General features: G+C 36.2%; 1 protein-coding gene across 1 annotated transcript; it reads right to left on the bottom strand.

Moving 5' to 3' along the window:
* Positions 1–1,910: 1,910 nt before the first annotated feature.
* LOC139757767 (uncharacterized) lies at positions 1,911–15,847 on the bottom strand. Its single transcript, XM_071678549.1, has 4 exons — positions 15,663–15,847; positions 14,904–15,069; positions 13,416–13,553; positions 1,911–12,809 (listed from the first exon to the last, which is right to left on the bottom strand). The coding sequence occupies exons 2-4, from the start codon at positions 15,009–15,011 to the stop codon at positions 12,726–12,728; spliced, it is 330 nt and encodes a 109-aa protein (XP_071534650.1). The 5' UTR covers positions 15,012–15,069; positions 15,663–15,847; the 3' UTR covers positions 1,911–12,725.
* Positions 15,848–24,377: the final 8,530 nt, after the last annotated feature.

The raw sequence follows: 24,377 nt of genomic DNA, 5'->3' as shown, positions 1-24,377 counted from the left end.
AACTGTGGAAGTTGGTGACTAAGTTTGGAAAAGTTTGGTAAAGCATGTGAAAGAAGAAAGCTGAGAGTAAATGTGAATGAGAGCAAGGTTATTAGGTTCAGTAGGGTTGATGGACAAGTTAGTTGTGATGTAAATTTGAATGGAGAAAAATTGAAGGAAGTGAAGTGTTTTAGATATCTGAGAGTGGATTTAGCAGGAGATGGAACCATGGAAGCGGAAGAGAGTCACAGGGTGGGGGAGAAGGCGAAAGTTTTGGGAGTGATGAAGAATGTTGGAAGGAGAGACCATTATTTGAGAGAGCAAAAATGAGTACATTTGAAGGAATAGTAGTTCCAACAATGTTACTTGGTTGTGAGGTGGGGTTATAGATAGGCTTGTACGGAGGAGAGTGGATGTGTTGGAAATGAAATGTTTGAGGACAATATGTGGTGTGAGGTGGTTTGATTGAGTAAGTGATGAAAGGGTAAGAGAGATGTATGGAAATAAAAAGTGTGGTTGAGAGAGCATAAGAGGATGTGTTGAAATGGTTTGGACAAATTGCAAGCATGAATATGTACATGTGTATATGTGTAAATGCTTGTGTATGCATATGTTGATATGTATATGTATGTATATGTGAGTGTATGGGCATTCATGTACATATATATATATATGTGTATATGAGTGGATGGGCCATTCTTCATATATGTATGTATATGTGAGTGTATGGGCATTTATATATATATATATATATATATATATATATATATATATATATATATATATATATATATATGTGTACATAAGTGGATGGGTGCAAGCAAAATCGATTATGTATAATAAACTAATATATATACATATATATATATATATATATATATATATATATATATATATATATATATATATATATATATATATATATATATACAAGGAAACAGACGAAAGAAATGGCCCAACCCACCCTCATACACAATGTATGTACATACACGTCCACACACGCAAATATACATACCTATACATCTCAATGTACACATATATATACACACACAGACACATACATATATACCCATGCACACAATTCACACTGTCTGCCTTTATTCATTCCCATCCTCACCTCGCTACACATGGAATACCATCCCCTTCCCCTTCATGTGTGCGAGGTAGCGCTAGGAAAGACAACAAAGGCCACATTCGTTCACACTCAGTCTCTAGCTGTCATGTAATAATGCACCGAAACCACAGTTCCCTTTCCACATCCAGGCCCCACAGAACTTTCCATGGTTTACCCCAGACGCTTCACATGCCCTGGTTCAATCCATTGACAACACGTCGACCCCGGTATACCACATCGTTCCAATTCACTCTATTCCTTGCACGCCTTTCACCCTCCTGCATGTTCAGGCCCCGATCACACAAAATCTTTTTCACTCCATCTTTCCACCTCCAATTTGGTCTCCCACTTCTCCTCGTTCCCTCCACCTCCGACACATATATCCTCTTGGTCAATCTTTCCTCACTCATTCTCTCCATGTGACCAAACCATTTCAAAACACCCTCTTCTGCTCTCTCAACCACACTTTTTGTTACCACACATCTCTCTTACCCTATTATTACTTATATATATATATATATATATATATATATATATATATATATATATATATATATATATATATATACAGAGGTATAAGTTTGTTGAGTATCCCTGGTAAATTATATGGGAGGGTATTGATTGAGAGGGTGAAGGCATGTACAGAGCATCAGATTGGGGAAGAGCAGTGTGGTTTCAGAAGTGGTAGAGGATGTGTGGATCAGGTGTTTGCTTTGAAGAATGTATGCAAGAAATACTTAGAAAAGCAAATGGATTTGTATGTAGCATTTATGGATCTGGAGAAGGCATATGATAGAGTTGACAGAGATGCTCTGTGGAAGGTATTAAGAATATATGGTGTGGGAGGCAAGTTGTTAGAACAGTGAAAAGTTTTAATCGAGGATGTAAGGCATGTGTACATGCAGGAAGAGACGAAAGTGACTGGTTCACAGTGAATGTAGGTTTGCCGCAGGGGTGTGTGATGTCTCCATGGTTGTTTAATTTGTTTATGGATGGGGTTGTTAGGGAGGTGAATGCAAGAGTTTTGGAAAGAGGGACAAGTATGCAGTCTGTTGTGGATGAGAGAGCTTGGGAAGTGAGTCAGTTGTTGTTCGCTGATGATACAGCGCTGGTGGCTGATTCATGTGAGAAACTGCATAAGCTGGTGACTGAGTTTGGTAAAGTGTGTGAAAGAAGAGAGTTGAGAGTAAATGTGAATAAGAGCAAGGTTATTAGGTACAGTAGGGTTGAGGGTCAAGTCAATCGGGAGGTAAGTTTGAATGGAGAAAAACTGGAGGAAGCGAAGTGTTTTAGATATCTTGGAGTGGATTTGGCAGTGGATGGAACCATGGAGGCGGAAGTGAATCATAGGGTGGGGGAGGGGGCCAAAATTCTGGGAGCCTTGAAGAATGTGTGAACGTCAAGAACATTATCTCGGAAAGCAAAAATAGGTATGTTTGAAGGAACAGTGGTTCCAACAATGTTGTATGGCTGCGAGGCATGGGCTATGGATAGAGTTGTGCGCAGGAGGGTGGATGTGCTGGAACTGAGATGTTTGAGGACAATATATGGTGTGAGCTGGTTTGATTGAGTAAGTAATAATAGGGTACGAGAGATGTGTGGTAATAAAAAGAGTGTGGTTGAGAGAGCAGAAGAGGGTGTTTTGAAATGGTTTGGTACATGGAGAGAATGCGTGAGGAATGATTGACCAAGAGGATATATGTGTCAGAGGTGGAGGGAACGAGGAGAAGTGGGAGACCAAATTGGAGGTGGAAAGATGGAGTGAAAAAGATTTTGAGTGATCAGGGCCTGAACATGCAGGAGGGTGAAAGGCATGCAAGGAATAGAGTGAATTGGAATGGTGTGGTATACCGGGGTCGACGTGCTGTCAATGGATTGAACCAGGGCATGTGAAGCGTCTGGGGTAAACCATGGAATGTTCTGTGGGGCCTGGATGTGGAAGGGAGCTGTGGTTTCAGTGCATTATTACATGACAGCTAGAGACTGAGTGTGAACGAATGGGGCCTTTGTTGTCTTTTCCTGGCGCTACCCTGCACACATGATGGGGGAGGGTGTTGTTATTCCATGTGTGGCGGTGTGGCGATGGAATGAATAAAGGCAGACAGTATGAATTATGTACATTGGTATATATGTATATGTCTGTGTGGGTATATATATGTATACATTGAGATGTATGGGTATGTATATTTGTGGGTGTGGATGTGTGTGTATATACATGTGTATGTGGGTGGGTTGGGCCATTCTTTTGTCTGTTTCCTTGTGCTACCTCACTAACGCGGGAGACAGCGACAAAGCAAAATAAATAATATAAATAATAAAATAATAATAGTAATAATGATAATAATATGGAACAGGCTACATATCTTACACCAGTTTACATCACAACAGTGAAAAGGTCTCCCAGGTCCTTAAGAATAATTAATCAAATTTCTTTCTATGAAAGACAATACACAAGATAGCCAAAGATGTATGATCTGACTAATACCATAACAGGCCCAATAGTGCTTCATTTCAGAGAATCATGAAAGATCATACAGCTTATGCATAAAAAGAGTTACCCAGATATCATATGCACAGTTACTTTAGATACATTAAGTTATACCACCATACCAAGAGCTAATTATTAGTTTGATAAATGGTCAACATGTACCATATAACCAGCTTTTTCTTAAATAATAAAGGCAACAGTTAAGCCAGACCCAGAGTATACAAACCTAAAACACTAATTTTACATCTCACTATCTACAAATAATTATGTAAACCTTTTTGACATTTGAAGAAAATCTAAAATCTAAAATGTATTCTAAGTAACTTAAAATATGGGCTATCAATATATCATCGGTCTTGTTACCAATTTTTGCCTGTGTTTAACCATAATGAAACTGATAAGATTTTTCTCATACTCTTCATTCATTCATCTGCATGTAAAACAGTCCCAGGCCTACCCCTGCTGAAGCCAAGACTACAGCTTGGTGGAAGACTAAAGTGTTCCCCGAGAATGTAAAGAAACTCAAAGTCACAGTTTGGAATGTCAAAACTTGCCATGTTTGGCTAGCACCAGGCACACTGTCTACTGTCCAATTTTTGTAGCATCAACTTAAGGCCCTAGAGTTAGTTTATAATGAAACAATAACCATTAATTGCTGTATTTGCACTCTACAGCAATGATTTTTTCTATGAATTGCAACTCAAACAATCATCTTAATTCCTCTTCACATTTTTCCTCTTTACTACGAGAGATTTTTGTGGTAGGTACATTATTTGCTTCCAAACACTGTATTACAATTTTGCCCAATTTGAAGGAATTTTAAAGATCAGCTGGCACATCTGTCACATAGACCCACTTCCACACGTAAAGCATTCTAGGGTGAGACTATATTTCAAGAGCAGAATAAAAAATTCAATAACTCCTGTAGTTTAGATGATACTCTACATTATGATTATCTGAGTTAAAGTATTCTTCAATAATCCTAGGATACCCAGACTCAGTGCTAGCAACTCCTGAAATAAACTTAATGAATTCCTTTTTCATGTCCCTTAATTAGCTCAAACCAGACTGATCTTTTTAGTTTACTGCTTTTTAAAATTCCTCAACTCAGTTTCTATTTACCTTCCTACTAATCTCACCTTCTAGCCTTCCTACATTGCTACACATAAAAAATGGCAACTAAAGTTAAAACTATCATTTATAAAAATTCAAGAGAGGTTATATTCATAACAGTAAATTGATGACAACTAGCTGATACAATACTTATAAACTAATGAAACAAATGGTATAACTTTAAATCTACCAATTCTCACCCTGGCAGCTTTTTTTTATACACATTAATACTACAGCACCATTTAGTGTTGTGCTACATATCCCAAACTACACATTATTCTATGAAGAGTGATGATTCTAGTTTATTGTGTATGGTTCCTCTTTCTGCTACATTTCTTTCTCTTTCCCTGCTCCCTGCATCTCCCTCACATCCATTTATCATAATGTCAGTAATGATAGTATTATTTTTGTCAACTATAAGCTAATATTAAAACATTTCATTAGTTGCCTTGAACTTAACTTTTCAAAATTTTCACATTAAAGTGCAAAGAATGATAATTACCATAATATTTATGAATGATTCACAATGCACCATTATGGAAAAATCTGTTCCTGGTGCTCCCTTCTTAAAGCCAGAAATGATGATAAGCTGTGAAATTGAAGAAGATGAATATGAACTTCAAAGAAGGCATACAGAAAAAAATAATTCACAAAAAGTTTGAATGCAATACAGTATGTTTGATTAAATCCTTAAGCTTTAGAGTTATGTGGGAGTCAATTCAACCCTGACATCCATTAAACTGGTATCAAACTGGGAACTAATATCCATACATTCTGGCTTAAAGAACCCATTTTTCATATTGCTTTGATCAACTCCTGCAAAGAGAGACAGAAATCACTTTGAGGGCAAGATCATTCACTCAAAAGTTAAAGAGCATACACAGTCTTCAGTATTCATAGACTTAATAATGAAAGACATATTGACAAAGATCACAGTGTAGCCCATGAAACATTTTTCAAGTGCTTGCCATGGCACTTGTATAGTTGCTTTACAAACTGGTTCATCTAAAAGTCTTTATTAGCAACAGCTACATGAGATCTATTGATGTAAAGTGGTGCTATATCTGTAAAGATAGTCTTTCTCATCACTATATATAAGATATAAACATATGATCTGAGAGCTAGCATAACTGTAATACTTAAAATTTTATGTTCCTAATTGTATGAAGACAGCCTAAACTTCAGAATTTTTCTCCTACATACATACTTATAATTATAAGTGCAACTCAATTATACTCTGAATAACTCAAATGCATGAGCTGCATTCAGAAAGGAATTCACTTCGATAATAATTCAACTGTTATCAGAATCTAGCATAATGATAGGTCATACGATAGCAGACGTGTGTCCATATAAAATTCATTCTGTAAATAAGTTCTGCAAGATATGATCATCAAATTTTTCTCCCTTGATAAATGATATATAAAAGTACAACCAAAGTATCCTTTTATAAAGGAAGTTCCAATACAACTTAAAACCTTTAAGGATAACTTAGGATAACTGAGACATAATATCTGAATTACATGCCTTGCATCATATCATGAAACATAAAACTGAACTCCAATGAAGATACAATTATAGTATTGAATAGTTAGTTGAATACTGAAAATTAGGTTTTCAAAATATGAAATAATTTTCCTCCTACAGGGAGATCCTAAGAGCACAATATGAGACCAATCTTAAAATATGAGGCCTGACAAACCCATCTTTTGACCCTGAAAGCTAAAAATCCTCCTATCCAAAGACAGGTATCTTTGCTGAGCCTACCATATGGCATCACCACAAGGTTCCAATGTCACAAGGCAAACATGAGAGCCATACCCATATATTCTTTGTTACAAAGTAGACAATGAAAACCTTAAAATCCATTTTCTTAACATTAATCACTTAAAGTCAGGTATTTTTGCTGGGAAATAGATCTTTATCCTTAATCTTATTGGCATTATAAAACCACAACACTAATACTAACAATCAAGTAGCTTGATGCAGACTGCAATTTTTCTCACTCTCATTTACTCAAAAGATATTTGTGCAACTGACAGTCTCTGTGCTCCCAGACTCTTAACCACCATAAGCCACACAATAAGTTCCATCAAAGTTAAAATGAGCACTGCGATAAAAAAAAGGTGACCCTCAATTTCTGTGACATTTGGAGCTATTTGTGTAGCAATGTGCTCCCTTTGGAATTGGCAGTGTTGGTTAGCAGACTGGGAGTAATAACCTATTTACTGGCTATGTTGCTGATGTACAAAGATAAGCATTCCATAAGTGCGACAGTGTATCAGTGGGGGCACTAAAACTCTCAACACATACATCCTAATCTTGGACTTCATCAAATCTGTGGTGGGTGAAGGTGACAAGTTATGCCTTCATGACCTATGGACCTTTCTGGAGACCAGAATCCTCTTGTAAGCCTTTGGCTTTGGATACAAAACCATACTCATGAAACTTTTAGATAGATCAAAACATTAGAAAAACTATGTTGGCAACATTAACCTTGTAGACTTAGACCTCCTGAACCTGACCTAATGTAGTATCTGAGACCTATTGTTAAAATATATTCTGTAAATGAATTCTACAAAGATCAACAAAGACAAAACCAAATCACCTCCTTCATTTCTCTTTTTTGAGAGCTTAAATTTGCAAGAAATAATGTTTCATCCTACATATACCTGCCAACGAAGCTAAAAGCATGATAGTGTAGTAGTGTGTTGACAAATCCAGTACTAATGAAGTGAAAAAATTATCTCATAAAGGATATCAGCAAAAGGTGAGGGTTTTAGACCTCTATATCAGCTAAATGCCTCTACACGAAGGGTGAGATGTTCTGCACAAGAGGAGACAAACAAGAGGGTTGATGAAAGGTTAAGAACACCCCATTTCATATCTATCAATATAACATTATATGTTCAATCAATCAATCAACATTTTGAACATTCAATTGATTGAACCAGGGCATGTGAAGCATCTAGAGTAAACCATAGTGAGGTCTGCAGGGCCTGGATGCATAAAGGGAGCTGTGGTTTCGGTGCATTACATATGACAGCTAGAGACTGAGTGTGAACGAATGTAGCCTTTTTTGTCTGTTCCTGGCACTACCTCACTGGAGGGGGTGGGAGGGGGATGCTATTTCGTGTGTGATGGGAATGGATGAAGGCAGCAAGTATGGATATGTCCATGTGTATATATGTATATGTCTGTGTCTGTATATGTATGTATATGTTGAAATGTATATGTATGTATATGTTGAAATGTATATGTATGTATATGTGCATGTATGGATGTTTGTGTATATACATGTGTATGTGGGTGGGTTGGTCCGTTCCTTGTCTGTTTCCTTGCGCTACCTCGCTGACGCGGGAGAGGGCAGTTAAGTATAATAAAATAATACAATAAAAAACCATTAAAAGTGAAGAGTACTATCAAAGATAACAGTGCTATTACTGTTGTAAGTATAGGAGCAAAATATATATATATGCAAAAACAAAATCATGCTTTAAACAGGCCAAAGACACTTCTGAAGTGACTACATTGCCCAATGAAACATGTTACCTTTTAAGGCAAAAAAACAAGTTTCATAATCTTTGGCTACAAAAACAAACAAGTGAAAGTTGAGCCTGTTCATACACTAAATTTTACAAAACCATCAGCTCATACCTTTCCCCAGCTCAACTCAGCAACTCATTTAATCAATACTCCTCTCACAATCATCCATCAGTAAACCCGGCAATTCATGATGACATACTACAAAGCCTTCCAACCACAAAACCCATATTTTCAGTATTCTGACTGCCATAAACACTTATGTTTTAGAGAAAGCTAATAACACTTTCAATGCTAACTAATAATATCCTAAACAGACTCCACTAGAAATCAGTTAAAAGAGTTAAAGAGAAACAAGTTCTCTCCTCATGAGAACTTAGCAATTATCACCCCCAACAATTTTTTGTAAATGCTGGGGTACTCAAGGGCTCCAACTTAACCCAACTCACTATATCTTATACATCAATGAGATTCCAATTTCAACATAAATCAGTGACTCTTATGTACAGCAATGATGTAAATTAACTAACATCAATATGAGACAACCATCTTATGACATAAAATAAAGGGAGATATTAACCATAATATGTTATATTGTCATGCTATGGGAACTAAAATTATATATTCCAACCATCTGAAATAAATATCTAATCCCCTATTTTCATACTAAATAACACCTGTTTAACCAAACTTCCTACTTCACTGTTTACAATGCAACAGAGATTCTTGACTTTAACCACAATAACTTGCAAAAAACTCACATTCATACCTGAAATAAAGCTGCTATGATTGGTAATGCTATCATTGGACTATAGTGGTTTTGGGGTGACAACTTCAAAACAAAATTGAGCTTAATTACAACACTTATGAAACACTGCTTGTTTATGCATCAAAATGAACATAATAAAATGACAAGAATAAGTAAGATAAAGCTCTGCACTAGAACTTTGGCACAAAGTGGGATGATTTTACATCATCAATAAAACTCTCGTCTCCCCTGAACATCTACCTAAAAATATCAGGAGACTTCATAAACTTTCCTCTATGAGCTAATAGGAAAATCTCTCCAACAAAATTCAAGATACAAATCTAAGCCATTTCTTTTAAATATAGAGAATAATAATCTACAACACCAGCCACACAATACCTTCTGCCTTACATCGTCCTTTAACATGACCTTTTAAAAATATATAAATGTACATCCTTTACACATAAATTACAATGCTTTACACATATATCATCCTCTGTATGTAAAAAAAATGTTATTCAGAATTCACGCACAAAACTCCATAGCATTAAAACACTAACCTATGTAATTTCATTCTGGCTGACTTCCCCATTACTAAAATTTTCTTCCTCATTACAATTTTACTCCATTTTTGTATCATTAATTTCTTTTCCATTCACAATAGATGTATCAAGTGCAAATAGGCACTGCATCTTTTGTAGGAATCATTTTTGAAGAAATGGGACCCACAGCCACAATCCCACAGGCTGACAAAAGGCAGGATTAACCAGTTTCCTAGGAGAGACATTATCTTTAAACACCTCTTTCTCATCTTTATGAAAGGCTGCTCTTTTATACATAGTCTATTCTACTGTGTTGCTAATCTACTAATCAACACGTTTTCTGTTCAACTTGAGTTCATGAAAGTAAACACCAAATTTTCATATTTGCCAAAGTCAACATTTAAAGAAAACTACCTGCTTCATTAGGGTGAACGAAAACTCTATGTAAGAAAATAGGAAGAAGCTTAGTTTGAGTTGCAAGTGAAGAAATACACAGTATTCTTCAGTAATTGTATTTTGGGCTACTGTTGGAAGATGTGTGATAACAGGAATTTAAAGAAAATTGTGAAAAGCTCATACATTTGGATGAGAAAATAATCAATTTGAGATGCCTGATTGCAGAAAGAAAATGTGAAGGTTCTTGTCATGCTCTAGAGCCAAAAAAATTACCAGACAAGCAATTATGAGTTAAAGTAACTGGAATTGCTATTTACACTGACCAAATACAAACACACAAGAAGTCTGAGGTCAAGTGGATATATTATATGAAATGGTTCAAACTGGAACTCTGCTTATTGAGACACACTTATGATTATGATTTACCATGAAATACTTCAACATCTATGAAAGAGTCCAGGTGTTACCCAGGCCCTTTCTAATGGCTCCTGTAGCCTAAGACTGCACTACTTTCAGTAACAAGGAAATGTAGACTCCTTAATAACTGTTTTATCAGTCTCTGTTCTGAGTCAACCCCAAAATACAATTTAGATCTATAACTCAACAGTCTTTATCAGCAATACCAGCTATGACTATTCCATGGGGCATACTAAGGGAAACAGTGTCTCTTGACATTCTCTTACAAGCTCTGGGTATGATACTAGGTATAAGGCTGGTTTAAAGGTGTTCCTTTCTTTTTTATTGCCAAGACTTATTGCTGTCATACTAAAGCCCTTAGAATATACCCTCCACCTTGATTAAAAGCTACCCATATATTGATAAATGGTATAATCAGATACCAGCTTTTATGGATCTCTATATATCTACTCATTTCTAGTGTGCCATTACACCTCTGTTATTGTTTAACCTTATTAAGTCTGGTGTTGGTGACCCAACAGCAACCCAAAGAAATTTTCTTGAAGAACTGTGTATCGTGGCTTAGTTACAAAACAAGAGAGGCAAATGCTTTCGCCTTGCATTATAAAAAATTAAACAGTAAGAAATTGCAAATCAGTGACAGTTATCTAACGTCAGTCACACAGAATAAGGATAGAGTAACCGGGAGTAAGCAGAACTAAATCAAACTTAGAAATACCTCAGGCCATGGCAAGTCTGACAGTGTATGAAAAACTAATCAGAGGAAAAACAATTAGGATTACAATGAGAGAGGAGAAAATCTCTACAATGATAATCCTGTACTATAATAGGTTACTTGTATTACTGTAGTCATGGGCAACAATGTCCAAACAGTCTAATATCTATATCATATGCTTTCAGTATTCTTACCATTAATATCACTATATCAATATCATTATCACTAATCATCATGGACTACAGTAATATCATTCACAACATACTGATAGCCACGAAGTAAACCAGTTTAAGAAACTATTTGTCTGTCACTGGTTATAGATTTAAAAGGAATAAATAATGAATTATGATAATAAATAATATGGAACAAATTAGAACACACAGTACATAAACTTGTGCATTACGGAATACAAGTAGTTCTGTTTCTGACGTAATCTTTGGGAGTATCTGTGGGACTGGAAACATTTGTAATTACTGTCAAGGGAAGACACTTTGGGATTTTGGTCATATTCTCTAAATGACCACTACTTATAAAACTTTGGACAACATTCAAATCAACATAATCTGTGCACTTGGTAGTACATGTTAAGCAACTACTAACAATCTAAACTGCAAGAAACTTGGTGATACCAGGTCAGCAGTATAGCACAGCCTAAAGCAGGACTTGGAAAGCAAAAATAGCAACCTCAAGGCTTCATTTGTTATAAATAAGGTAACCATTAAGTCTAGTAGTTCTCCAATGCTTAATTTTAGTAATATGTTTTGAATTAGGATGGGAAGATATACTGGAACAGTGCCACTTCTAATTTTCTATGATTAACATTGCTAATGCTGTTATATAAAACCACTAGAATAACTAATCTTTCTCAATAAAGAGGATGCCTAAACTTTAAAAGTGAGAATATCTAATTCATAGGAAATTTTACAATCTCACACTTTCAGCATCATATCTGCAAATGTAATTTCATGCATACTATATTTCCCTATGCTGTATATAAAGCTCTGACTCTTTCCCATAGCAGACACACATTGTTAGAACATTTGAGTTTATCTTGTGCCAGTATTTCTATCAAGAAATTAATCTGATAACAATGATGAAACAATATAAGCCTGAGAACTAGTAGCCTCAAGGAAATGGCATAAACCTAAGTAGTGGGACTTCCTTCACCCTTTCAACGTTACAAAATTCAAGAAAAAAGTAAAGCATGAAGACCCAAAAGGAAGCTTCAATAACAGCAGGCTTCTTAATCATTTGATAAAAAAATCTACTTAGTCATTTGACCCCTTAAAGTTTATCTCCAATTAATTAGGTGCTGTCTAAAACTGATCTCACTCTGAAACAGCTTTTGGGAACAGTGTCACAATGTCTTTGAGACAAACTTTAAAAATTGGCATATCAAGTACCCTCATCAAATTTTTCATCAGTATATGGTTTTCCCCCAACTTCTGTAGTAGACCTAGTACAAAAAAAAAAAAAAAAGGAAAAAAAAAATGTTAATGCACTTTTTAGAACCTTGTAACTGGTATTCTAGGCCAGGGATAGACCATGAGCGCCACCTCCTCCAGGTCCCTGATGAATAAACGGGTCCACAGCTGTGCCAAAGGGTCAGGACTTAGAGGCAATTTTGTGGATGTGGACCTGGGGTGGGCGAGGATGGTCTCAGGGTTTCCTCAGGGACGCCTTTGTCGAGACATTCGCTGAAGGAAACAGCCTTTGAAAGATGCAAGGCGTACATCAATCTCCCCTTCCTCTAACTGTAAAAAGCAGGATAAGTATACAATGCAGTGGAAATGAGAATGCAGTATCAATCAACTGCAAGCCCTATCAAAATGTCTGAATCAAAAAACATTGATTTTCAAGAATAAATACAGAAACAATTTCCACATGGTCACAATGTCTAACCAGATACAGCAAAAAGATTATACAGTGATGAAAAGAAAGAGTGTGAAGGTCAAGTGAGAAGAGAAAAAACAAAGAAATAATCATTGAGGTAATCTCTGTGGAATTAGTGCTTGATGCACCTCTATAAAGAATGCCATGTGGACAAGTCCATTCAAACAGAGCTTATCTAATATGGCAGTTTGAATCTACGAACTATATCTATGTATTTAACCTCAACTCACTTATTGTTATCCTAAATCTATGTCTTTATGACTCTTTAGTCAAACTTAGCCATCATCCAAGAAAGTAATGAATACACACTTTTAAGGAGTCATTACAGACATGGGTTATGACAGGTGCCATCTCAAATCCCTCTTTCACGAGTCAGCATTGTATTTTACATTCATGTGGAAACTACATATATTTATAATCCAATACATCTTTCTTGGTTTTGAAAAATTTGTAAACTGAAGACTTACTTCATCATGAGTGTAGATGTCCAAATAGCAAGAAGGTGACACACATTGGCGAACACAACGGGTGTGGTGAACTCCACGAAGCTCTAAGCACCGAGGTGACTGAGCACATGCTACTTCATACTCTGACCATACCTTTTCCTAAAGAGGGATGGGGTACGTTACCTACAAGGATTCTCAGAAGTATCAAATCTAGCTTGATAACTCAGCTTCAATGAAACAGAAAATGAAGAGTACAACAAAAAAGATTCTGGGTATAACCTCAACACTCCTAAGTCAGGATGGGTTATTTTCCTAAGTAGCTGCTGACTACAACCTATGACAATATCTAGTACCTACCTACAGCAATGTGATGCCCCTTACCAATTCATAAGTATATATCATAAGTACAGATCAAAATTGTATGCAGACATAAACTTTAAAGTTTGCTATAGTGACTTAATATCTCACCTGATGATAATCTGACATTCTCTCCACAACAATTCTCTATATTACAATATTAGTACAACAAACACCTCTGCCTTTGCCACAGTCAAGTCAGATGAACACAGTATCTTTGACAATGTCACCTTTTCCTTTCCTAATCTGTATTCTTTTAACTTATTCAACTTCTCATTTCATCCAATCACTACTTACATTTCCTCCTTTTAATAAAGTCATCATAAGTTGATAAATTTCTACAATAAACTTCCTATTCCAGAACCATTTGGTACTTGTGACACTGAGCAACAGCATTACCGCATTAGTCAGTAACATTCCCTCAAGCATTCCACTTCATACTTACGAAATTTCAACTTTCATTTTACTTTCTTTAATTTAGTAGCAATTCACTTCCCCTGTAGCATTCCCTCTAGTTTCCACTTCACCCATCTTACTTACACTAAACTATGTATATATATGAAACTCTGAAATTTCATTTAAACATAACTCATTATCAAAAGAGATATCAAATGACCATTTCAAATAATGCCCACTAAATGCTAAAGTTAAATAACTAACAAAACAAGTGGAAGTCTGATACAATAATGAAGTGTTACATGTATGTATGCTAGTTAATCAGTTATGTAACTCTAAGACCCCAATGTGGGGCTCTTGCAGCTTTGAGATTATGTTCCACACAGGAAGGGCCTCATAAATGCTATATTCCTTTATGTCTGCTGATGATGATACATCCTCCATGCAGTAGTAACCACATGCAGACAAAGTCTGAGAACATAATAATACATATGAATAAACATAATGTGGGTGCTACCAGATTCCACCTGCATGTGATTACACCATGAGTGAAAAGTTACCTTCATAGGGGCTGTACCATCAATGATAAAAGTACATCTTACTAAGGAACTTCTCAATCCAAAGAAATTCATCAATTCCCAGCTCCTTATCAGACCACAGCCTTGAAGCTGCTGGAGCTCCATAAAAGAAGTCCGGAGATTGTATACTAAAATAAAAATTATATCATATATGATCCATTTGTACACTGAAACTTACATTGGCGACAGACTCTTTGTAAGGGAACTGTGTAAAAGTGTATGTGACAGTTTGGGCCTGAGCACATGTAATAGCCATCAATGCCGCAAGCCCTGCTAAGGATGCCATTGCAGCTGCTGCAGCTGCGGCTGCTGCTCTTCGCCCAGGATTGATGTAACTGACACTACTGCAATAAAAAAAAAGGAGCTTTATGCATTTGATGATAAAATGAATTACAGACTATGATATAAAAAACACAAGTCAAGTTATTCTAGAAATCTAAATAGATGGCTCATATGCTCAGTGTTCCCCATGCATGCACTGTAATGCATTACCAGTACTGTAATGCCATACCAGTGTAGATCACACACCACCAATGGGGGTCACTCCCCATGTATTTGCAAAATTTTCTCTTTGCTTAAATTCACAGTAATTTGCGTAAACAAACTGTAAAGCTGAAATCAATTTTAAATATACGAAAATTTCCATGAATCAATATTTGGATTGCTTACTTCTACGTATGCATTTAAATGATAACCACATGCCTTTTCCTTCATACATGATCCTCCTTATAACAGAATTTTCTGCCTACATCCATACTTATAAATCATACCACTTCTGTAATTACAGATGAGACGAAACCTAACTGAAAATAGTTGTAAAATATGCACAAAAAAACTATGTAATAAGAGTACATCATACTGATAGTATTTGATGACACTATAGATATCAATGTCTGATTATTTTTCCCTCAGAAGACATGGATAACAAATCACAAACCTCCAAGTCACTGTAAATTCTCTTCATATGTCGGGTGATGGAGGGAGGTGGGTGGATTTAAAGGCCACCATCCCATGTGCTACGATGCCAATGAACGGTTTTGTTTACAAATAAACCGCTGCTTCGGAACGGCTAATGTTTACAAATATGATTCATTCATAAATCTAATCCAATCACTATCCGATTTCATTCCCCTTTAATCCATTTAAAAAGTTTGTCTAATGTATAATTCACAGATGATCGTCCCTAACGCTAAAACAGCGGTAATTCTGATGATTATAATTTCTGAACACATTATCATGTGTGATACTTTGCTAAGGGGAAAAAACACATATATGATTGGACTGCAGCACTGAAATATAAGGCAAATCTCCGTTACCGAATAAAGTTGGGAAAGACTTTTGATAGATTTTGCTGATTTCTAAATTGGTTTAACATAACCAAACGTTAAGGTAACATGAAAAAAATCAGATGACTTCCCTAACAGTTAAGATTTACCTTAATTTTCAGTGCTTGAGTAAAAATATAAACTTGGTTTCCCTTTTTGGGAACAGCAGGAAAGACTGTTGGTGATCGCGCGTTTCTCGAGTACCAAAAGATACATACTAACAAGACAACTTGATACTATTCCCAGGAGAACTACAGAATTGCAACGTTTCCTTAGCTTGCATACTACCATCCCTGTCACACACCACCAGCAATGTTTCATGCTACCATCACTATCCCTCACTGCAATCACTACCATACATCATCACCACTGTCACACACACACACACACACACACACACTGTAATCACTATCACCCACCTTAAATGTCACACAACTTAATGCCGCAGGTTCCTCCCTCAGTTGTCACTCACCATCATCAATGTCAAATGCCACCTCAGTATTTCACGCCGTCACCACTGACACATATAGTCATGATCATGTTCTGTACGTTTTTGCTAATACCACTCCTACCCGAAATATACTTTATTTGCACCCGAAGCAATGATTCTGAGATTCATTCATTTTTATTGTAAAACAAATTAGGGCTTAGAATTTTTTGAGCCGTAAAGATTACAAATACAGAAGCTATATAACTGAATAAATAAGCTCAGCTTAATTTTTAAGTTGACCTCTCGTCGATACACGACATTCTGCAATGATTAACGATATACACGCCATGTTATCTATCTTTTGGACGAGGATTTTTAAAGATAACTGTCGTAGGTTAAAAGGAAGCTGCATTTCAGGGTGATACACCCTACAGGGGATGATGGAGGGTTGACCTACTTGTAAGCGACGGCTTCGCTGGCGTTCTGTTTCGCCATCTTGATGTGTTTACATTGGCTGACAGGTTGCGGGGTTGCCATCATCGACCATGTGCCAGGCGCTGGGGTTGCCACAGCTCGCTGGAGGAAAGTGGGAAACGAGAGAGAGAGAGAGAGAGAGAGAGAGAGAGAGAGAGAGAGAGAGAGAGAGAGAGAGAGAGAGAGAGAGAGAGGATAATAAAAGTACTGGAAACGAAGATAGGGATGAGGGTAAACTCAAATAGGATCCATTAAAAGAACTGCAGTTGCTGATGGAGTATCTATTAGATTGATGCATGATAGTTCGACTACGTGGGTTGCAACGCCATGTAGGTTTTTGCTTTGCGAAATTATAGGCAACATTTCACCACCCTGCTGGGAATGGTTGTTATGTCATCTAACTTTTTTTACTTCGACAAAATTCAAGCAATTAGGAGTATATATATATATATATATATATATATATATATATATATATATATATATATATATATACTCCTTTGGAACCAACAGCAGTTACTAGTTTCGGATATCTATTACTAGGAAACTTTTTTATGGTTGTGCTTTAAAGAATGCTAGTCGACGGGTTTGTTCGCTATCTTTATTACACGTTGCTAGCGCACGGTATATTTATTCCCCCAAACCTCCTAACATTATCAGACTGCTTGTAAACATTGCACGTTCACTGTCAGATCAATTTTCCAATTTTTTTATCTCGATCAACAGTTTCTAAAGCATACATTTAAGACTTACTCAACTAAATATTGTGATTTTTGTATTATACAATCAAGAGCTATAGTTTCCCAAAAAATTTCATGCATGAATTCTACTTTTTTCCCTATTGGACAAAACAGGTTGTGATAATCACAACGTTCTATATGTATAATACTGATCAGTGGCACAGAATACGCGTAAAATAGATGTCATTAAACCCTCTGAAATCTAGCAATATGAAAGATATTCGTCGAAGAATAATCATATAGACGGTCATTGAAGCTACGAAGATTCATGTTAAATCGCTATTTTTCGTCTTTCTAGATGTAAAATAATTTTTAAAATGCCCGTATTAGCGACACACGTTTGCAGTCATCGGATTTAAATGCACAACTGAACAAAAAAATTCAGGCAGATGAGTGTTCGTTTCCATTAAATGTTTTGTCATTCTACTCCAATTGCTGGTCTTAAAATTCAATCCCAAAGGAATTGGTATGCCTGGAGCCTAAGCTGTGAGGGAACTATGAACTCCAGCTGTGCAAAATTAACTTCACTAAATAGACGAGTTATGCATAATGCAACAAAACTAAATCCCCTGGTTTAGTCCTCTGTTCTTAAGGCTAACTCGCTAACGCAGAAAATGGCGAATATGTATGAAAAAAAAAATACTCTCAAACGATTTTGATGTATATGTTAGAAGAGTCACGCATCTCCATCAGTTTCCAAAATCAGGGAAATGCTACCACGACTTCATGAATGAATATACCATTTCAGTTATCCACTTTAATCACAAATTATATTTGACTGTTAAGAGTGATATAAGAAAGTAAAGCAGTCTGTAATTTGTTCCCGGTGCTTCCTCACCATATAGGACACAGATAACAATGATGAGAATAAAGGTTCCCTTTTAGAGAGATCCTGCAACTTTCAAGGTTGATTTGATTGGAGAAAACTTGGAGGTAGTAGAAGATACTTGGGAGTGGATATGGTAGAGGATGGAGCCATGGGAGCTGGAGTAAATAAAAATTACAGATGGTTGGATTTGCTGGAAATTAAATGTTTATAAATTTGTGATGTGAGGGAGGTTGACTGCATTAAGAAATGGTGTGAAAGAGAGAGGTTTGGTAGAAAGAGGAGTATGTATGAGAGAGTAGATGAGGGTGTCTTGAAATAGTTTGGACATATGGAGATGACTGAGGGTTGGGAGGGAGGGAACAAGGAAAAGGGGGAAACCAAAGAGGAGGTGGAAGGATGGAATGAAAGATACTTTGAATAACTGGGGACTGTACATGCAAAAGGGTGTGAGGTGCGCATGAGATAAAGCAAATGGGAGTTATGTGGTTTACAGGGATCAACATTTTGTCAATAGGCTGAATCAGGGTATATGAGGTGGTCATGAAAAACCATGTAAAAATCTGTGGGGATTTGTTTGAATAAGGGAGCTCTGGTTTCAGTGCATTACACGTGATAGGTAGAGAGAGGACATGAGCTAATGAAGCATACCTCCAAGTCTAAAACACCACATATTTGCCATCTATTGTGAAACACCTTCAGAAGTCCTTCGCAATTCTCTCTCAACATCCAGCTTCCTATCAGCATCGTATTAATACATACTTTTGTAGGGTCTGCCTGTATTAGAAATGATGTTTTATCTCTTTACATATTGTAGCTTTGGATCAAAGCCAATACTGTCACTGCAAGGTATACTAAGTTCCTTTTCAAGATAAAAATAGATGAAAATGAAAGTCTAAAACCATTTAGAAAAACTCAATACTTCCCAAAAGAAATCCCTTACAATAAGAAAAAGTCATGTAAAACAATAAAATGCAAAAGAGATGAGAAATCAACAATTCAGTATACGTACAATCAAGGTTCCTTATTGACAAAGAAAAACAAGTACAGGATAATCTTCAGTTTCCCATTACTTTTAAATAAGCAGCAGTTCTTTTTATCCAGTCAGTGCAAGGACATAAGAATTAAGAATGAGTAAAAGTTTGTTTTGTTTTCAAAAATCTGTTCAATCTCTGTACAAAAAAAGATTAAATGTACATGTCATCCTCAAAATCCTTACACTGCAAGAACAAAAGAATTACAAACACGTAGTTACTTTAGTTTCTTTTTCAAAACATTTGTCAGAATTTCACACAAAAACAAATGAAATATATATCTCCATGTCTGTTTGGTAGAAACTAAATATATCAGTTTTTATAAAAAAAAGGTCTTTCAGCAACCAAAGGAATTCAAATATATTTTTTGTTACTTGCTAACCTTTATAAACAAATAAAGTACTACAGTAACTGAAGATTAACAATACTTTTAATATTAACTTCATCTGAACATAAAAATGTCATAAAACATCAAAATGTTCACTCTGTATAGGACATACTTTCATAACAAAACTGTTACAAAGAGATGCTCTGTGAAACTTCCTTCCCAATAAGAAACAGATGCATCTGTGTGTAAAGTTCATATGAACATTGCATTCTTTGTCCTTCAAAACCATTTTCAAAATAATTTCAGTACATGCTGTTAAAGGGGGACTGCTCAGATTGTGTTTGTGTACAAAAAACTTTACAGTCTTCATTCTCACACAAATAAAACAGTACAGTGGTCTCCCCAAAAAATGTAACATGAGTCGTAACACCATGCCCTATTTCTTGTAAAACCATTATGTTTAAAAACATGGGTTTTCCATTTGAAAATCTGCCAAATTTTGTGGGACCATTCAGTTTCTTGGCACCAATACACATGTGCTACAAGATGCACTTGGGTTTCAGGTGAGTTTCACTACTACCATCTTAGAATGATGTGTCCTTGTTCCTGCAATAAAGTTTAAACACAAGAATATGCAAATTTGGTACTGGAGTGGTGTCTCCATTGCTAGTCCCATGATATAAACTATGCATCACCATGTAAAGAATTCCTGAGGAGACCCCTGCATTATACAGTACATTCTTTATCATCTATGCACACTTTCATTCCCAAGTACATGTACAGCTAAAAATGCAGAATGTTGACAGTCATAGAGACATAAGTGTTGATATTCATCAAAGAATAAGTAAAAATAAGTAATGCTTATTTACTTTCATGCCTCAGACTTTCCTTCTGTGGGGCTTCCACAACACCCAAGAAGCTGGCCATTTCATACGAGGTGAGTCACGCAGATGGAGATGGGAGCTACATTCCTAAGAACATTGAGTATGTGAAGGTAAAGTAGTTACATGGATGTGAGTTTTAGGCCCAGAATGTAAAAGAATGGAGGAATGTAGCCCTGCTGGAAATAAAATACCTTAGGAAAATATCTGGTATGTGAGGAGGAATGACCCTGTAAGAAATGACAGTGTAAGAGCAAAGTGTGGTAGTAGAAAATTTGAAAGTTTAAGGGTAATTATGGGTGTGTGGCAGATTGACCATTTATGGAATGAGTGTATGAGCAGTGTCCTGGTATGTGCAGTTTGATTTAGACAGCTGACCAGGGTGTGCTGAAATGGTTCAGAAATATGGAAAGGATGAGCAAAGATAGACTAATTAAGATGATCTATGCACCAAAAGAGGAAGCAGCTATAGGGAGAGGGGAGACAGAGGAGATGGAAGGATGGATTAAAGGATACTTTGGGTTATTGTGGCCTGAACATTAAGGAGGGTGAAAAACATGCATGGGATAGAATGAATAACACTTGATGGGGTATATAAAAGTTATGGGCTGTCAATATGCTGAACCAAGGTATATGAACTTGTCTGGGAAAACCAGTCAGTTGGGCTTGGCTGTGGATGGTAAGATTTGGAGGTACACATAACAGACAAAAAGGGATGTGAACAAATGGGACCACTGTTTGGCTTTTCTTGGTGCTATCTCACTATGGTGAGAAATGGTGAACAAGTATGAAAAATAAAAATGTACAACGCACTGTACTTAGCAATACATCATACATGAAAGCTTGAGGTTGGATGTGTGCAATTGGGACCATTCATTTGTTCCTGTTGCTTCCTTAATGAGGCAAGAGGAGCAATTGTGTATACAAAAAAAGAGTATAATATTATTCGTTATTTTACCACTATTCCGAAAAATAGACGTAATATGAAAAAAATAATAAATAAACTATCTTAAAAAGCAGGCCTTTTTGCAAAAATAGTCAGTTTTGGAGGAGAGAGGATACTGTATCACATTGCTGGAATAATGGCAGGTTAAACAGGTTAGAAAGACTTATCATGTAGAGATTTAGACAGGTTAGAAAGATTTATCATGGAGAGGTATATCTTAAAGAATAATGCTAGTAAAGCAGGCGGTACTTCCTTACTTGAAATGTCTTGGGGAGTGGAGGAAACAAGATAGACTTGTACTTGCAGCTATTACAAGACCCAAGGGTGGCATGTCCTGTGGATCTTGCAGGACTCAAGGGTAGCATGTCTTCTTCCCACTTGGAAGTGGCCTTCCTTAGACTTGTGATGTGCTTCCTTTGAGGGTCAGTGGTTTTGCTCAAAAAAGGTGAATGTTCTTATTTTCATAGATTATGTAGTCTGCCTTACTTTCTATGAAATTGTTTGTTTTTGTTGACCAGTCAATAACATCTTTAAAGTTACTTTTCTCATGATTAACTGGTACTACATACTCATCATCATTATCTTCATCTGCACTGATACCTGTCTTAATTGCCATCTTAATAATTTCAGCTTGTTTGGATTTCCTTAGTGGGTGTGTTCTTCCTCAATCTAAATTCACCCACTCCTCCATCACCTCCTCATCATTGTCCTTCAACTTCCTCTTCTTAAATATGTTGACATTGTCCTCTACTGGGTTAGGCTCTTGCTTCACATTATAAACTCCAAATTAATCCTTATTTGTGCTAAACCTAACTTCACACCAAAGTTTCCTTCCTGAGTGTTAATTGTGATACACTTCACATATTCCTATGCAGCTGTTATGCCCCATAAAGCATTCTTAATGGTGAAAGAGTGGGCTGCCCCATTCACTCTTAAGCTGCTGCTGATAATGAGTTTCACCAACTCACTCTACAGGTTCATAAGGTTATCAATTATCCCTGGTCTATCAGCTGAATTAAGGAAGTTATGTTCTATAGCAGATATTGATTAAAGACAGTTGTATTACACAGCTGACTCTATTCAAGATACAGCTTAGCATTATCCAACAGGAAAAGGGCCTTTGAGTTTAGCAATTTTGAATGTTCCATGATTTCTGGAGTATCATAAGTTTCAATCTGCTGAGAAAAGATATGAGTCATCTAAGAAGTCTTGTTGGAATCTTGCCTCCTATCATTGCCCATGACAATACAACTCTGATTATAACAAGCTACTTGAACCAATGTGTTCTTGGAGCATTTGCACATGTGAGAATGGTCAGCGTTTCACAAAGAATTTTTCTCTCACTAGTAGCAGCACAAGAACATCCTGGCAATGCTTTTAAAGCATATGCCATTAAGAAGAGTATTTACATCTTTAACTGAATTCCAATTTTTGGTGGAATTTCTTGGCCTCTGCAGCAATCACTGGTCCACACTGAAAAGCGAATGCACTGACATGAATCACACACTTAAGTGGGTCTGTTCATGAGTGGTAACTTAGATCCCTTAAGTTTTTTGTTTCAAAACGCTTTTTCCTTCATCTTGATCAGCATAAAACTCTGACAATTTGATTTCTAGTTCAAAAAATCATACAATTTCTGTACACGTATAGGTAGATTGTAATGTACAGTAGTACTAAGGATGCTGCATTTCAACTGTTCTTACCCTGCTTTATCAGTTTAAATCTGTCGTCAAAAGTTAATATAACACACCTTCTCTACTTTTAGGAACACTAAAAACATTAACAACTTTGCAGACAAGGGTGAGCCATGCTTCTATCCCTGAGGTGCACGAGGCATGTACAGCGAACTGCTAGCTATGCACACATTTATGATAATCATTCATTTGCAAATATGTTTTGTTCGTACCTTCCTCTTCTTTGCATGAATGTTTTCGTATATGATTTTTCTATTATACAGCATACATCAACTAGTAAATCTTACACCAACCTCATCATTAAGTGTAATTTTTTGAGATGCATACTTCAAGTAGTGTATGAATATTTATGATAATCATAGATACAGTATTGCTAAGACAGTTTAATCTCTGAGATGGTACTGCAACTAGCGTGTTTATAATCATACCTTGTGATGCTCTTTTTGGTCTTATATGTTTTTAAGTGCATCCGTTGGCCAGAAAGTTTGCATATTTTAATGCATGAGATAAATAAACAGACTAAGATTCCTCTCCCACCGGCCATCTGATCAGTCTATCAGTTTATCCAGCATACGAACTCATTGCATGTGCATTTTGAATACAACAATTTGCTATTAATTTTTCTAAATACAGACAGTGAATATTGTGTTACAAATAATGCTACCTCAGTAAATCTTTGAAAATAATTGATGCTTGTGGTTAGTTAATTTGCAGTTAGTTAGAAAGTGTACCTTAGAAATTTTCATTTCCTCGTTCTCTTGATAGATATGCCTTTCTGACTTTTTGTTCCAAGATTATCATTCAAATCAATTTTTAAAACAGGGTCCCTCCCATATAAAATGGCAAAACATCAGAAAGCATACATTTCATAAGTCTCTACCATAAGCCACTTATCAAAAATTTGAAGAACAAAAAGCAATATTCATATGTGAAAAAAGTAAAAGGGGCATCAATGAACAAGTGGAAACAACAGA

The sequence above is a fragment of the Panulirus ornatus genome, chromosome 28 (genome assembly GCF_036320965.1).
Source record: "Panulirus ornatus isolate Po-2019 chromosome 28, ASM3632096v1, whole genome shotgun sequence".
Classification (NCBI taxonomy): Eukaryota; Metazoa; Arthropoda; class Malacostraca; order Decapoda; family Palinuridae; genus Panulirus; species Panulirus ornatus.
This window is presented reverse-complemented; position numbering and strand designations above follow the sequence as displayed.

What these genes read in the sequence shown, in the direction of transcription:
- LOC139757767 (XM_071678549.1), bottom strand. Translation starts at nt 15,011, where the DNA reads ATGGCATCCTTAGCAGGGCTTGCGGCATTGATGGCTATTACATGTGCT. An exon ending in ACAAAGAGTCTGTCGCCAAT is followed by an intron (nt 13,554 to 14,903) that starts GTAAGTTTCAGT and finishes ATCCCTCTTTAG; the next exon opens with GAAAAGGTATGGTCAGAGTA. An exon ending in ACATCTACACTCATGATGAA is followed by an intron (nt 12,810 to 13,415) that starts GTAAGTCTTCAG and finishes TGCTTTTTACAG; the next exon opens with TTAGAGGAAGGGGAGATTGA.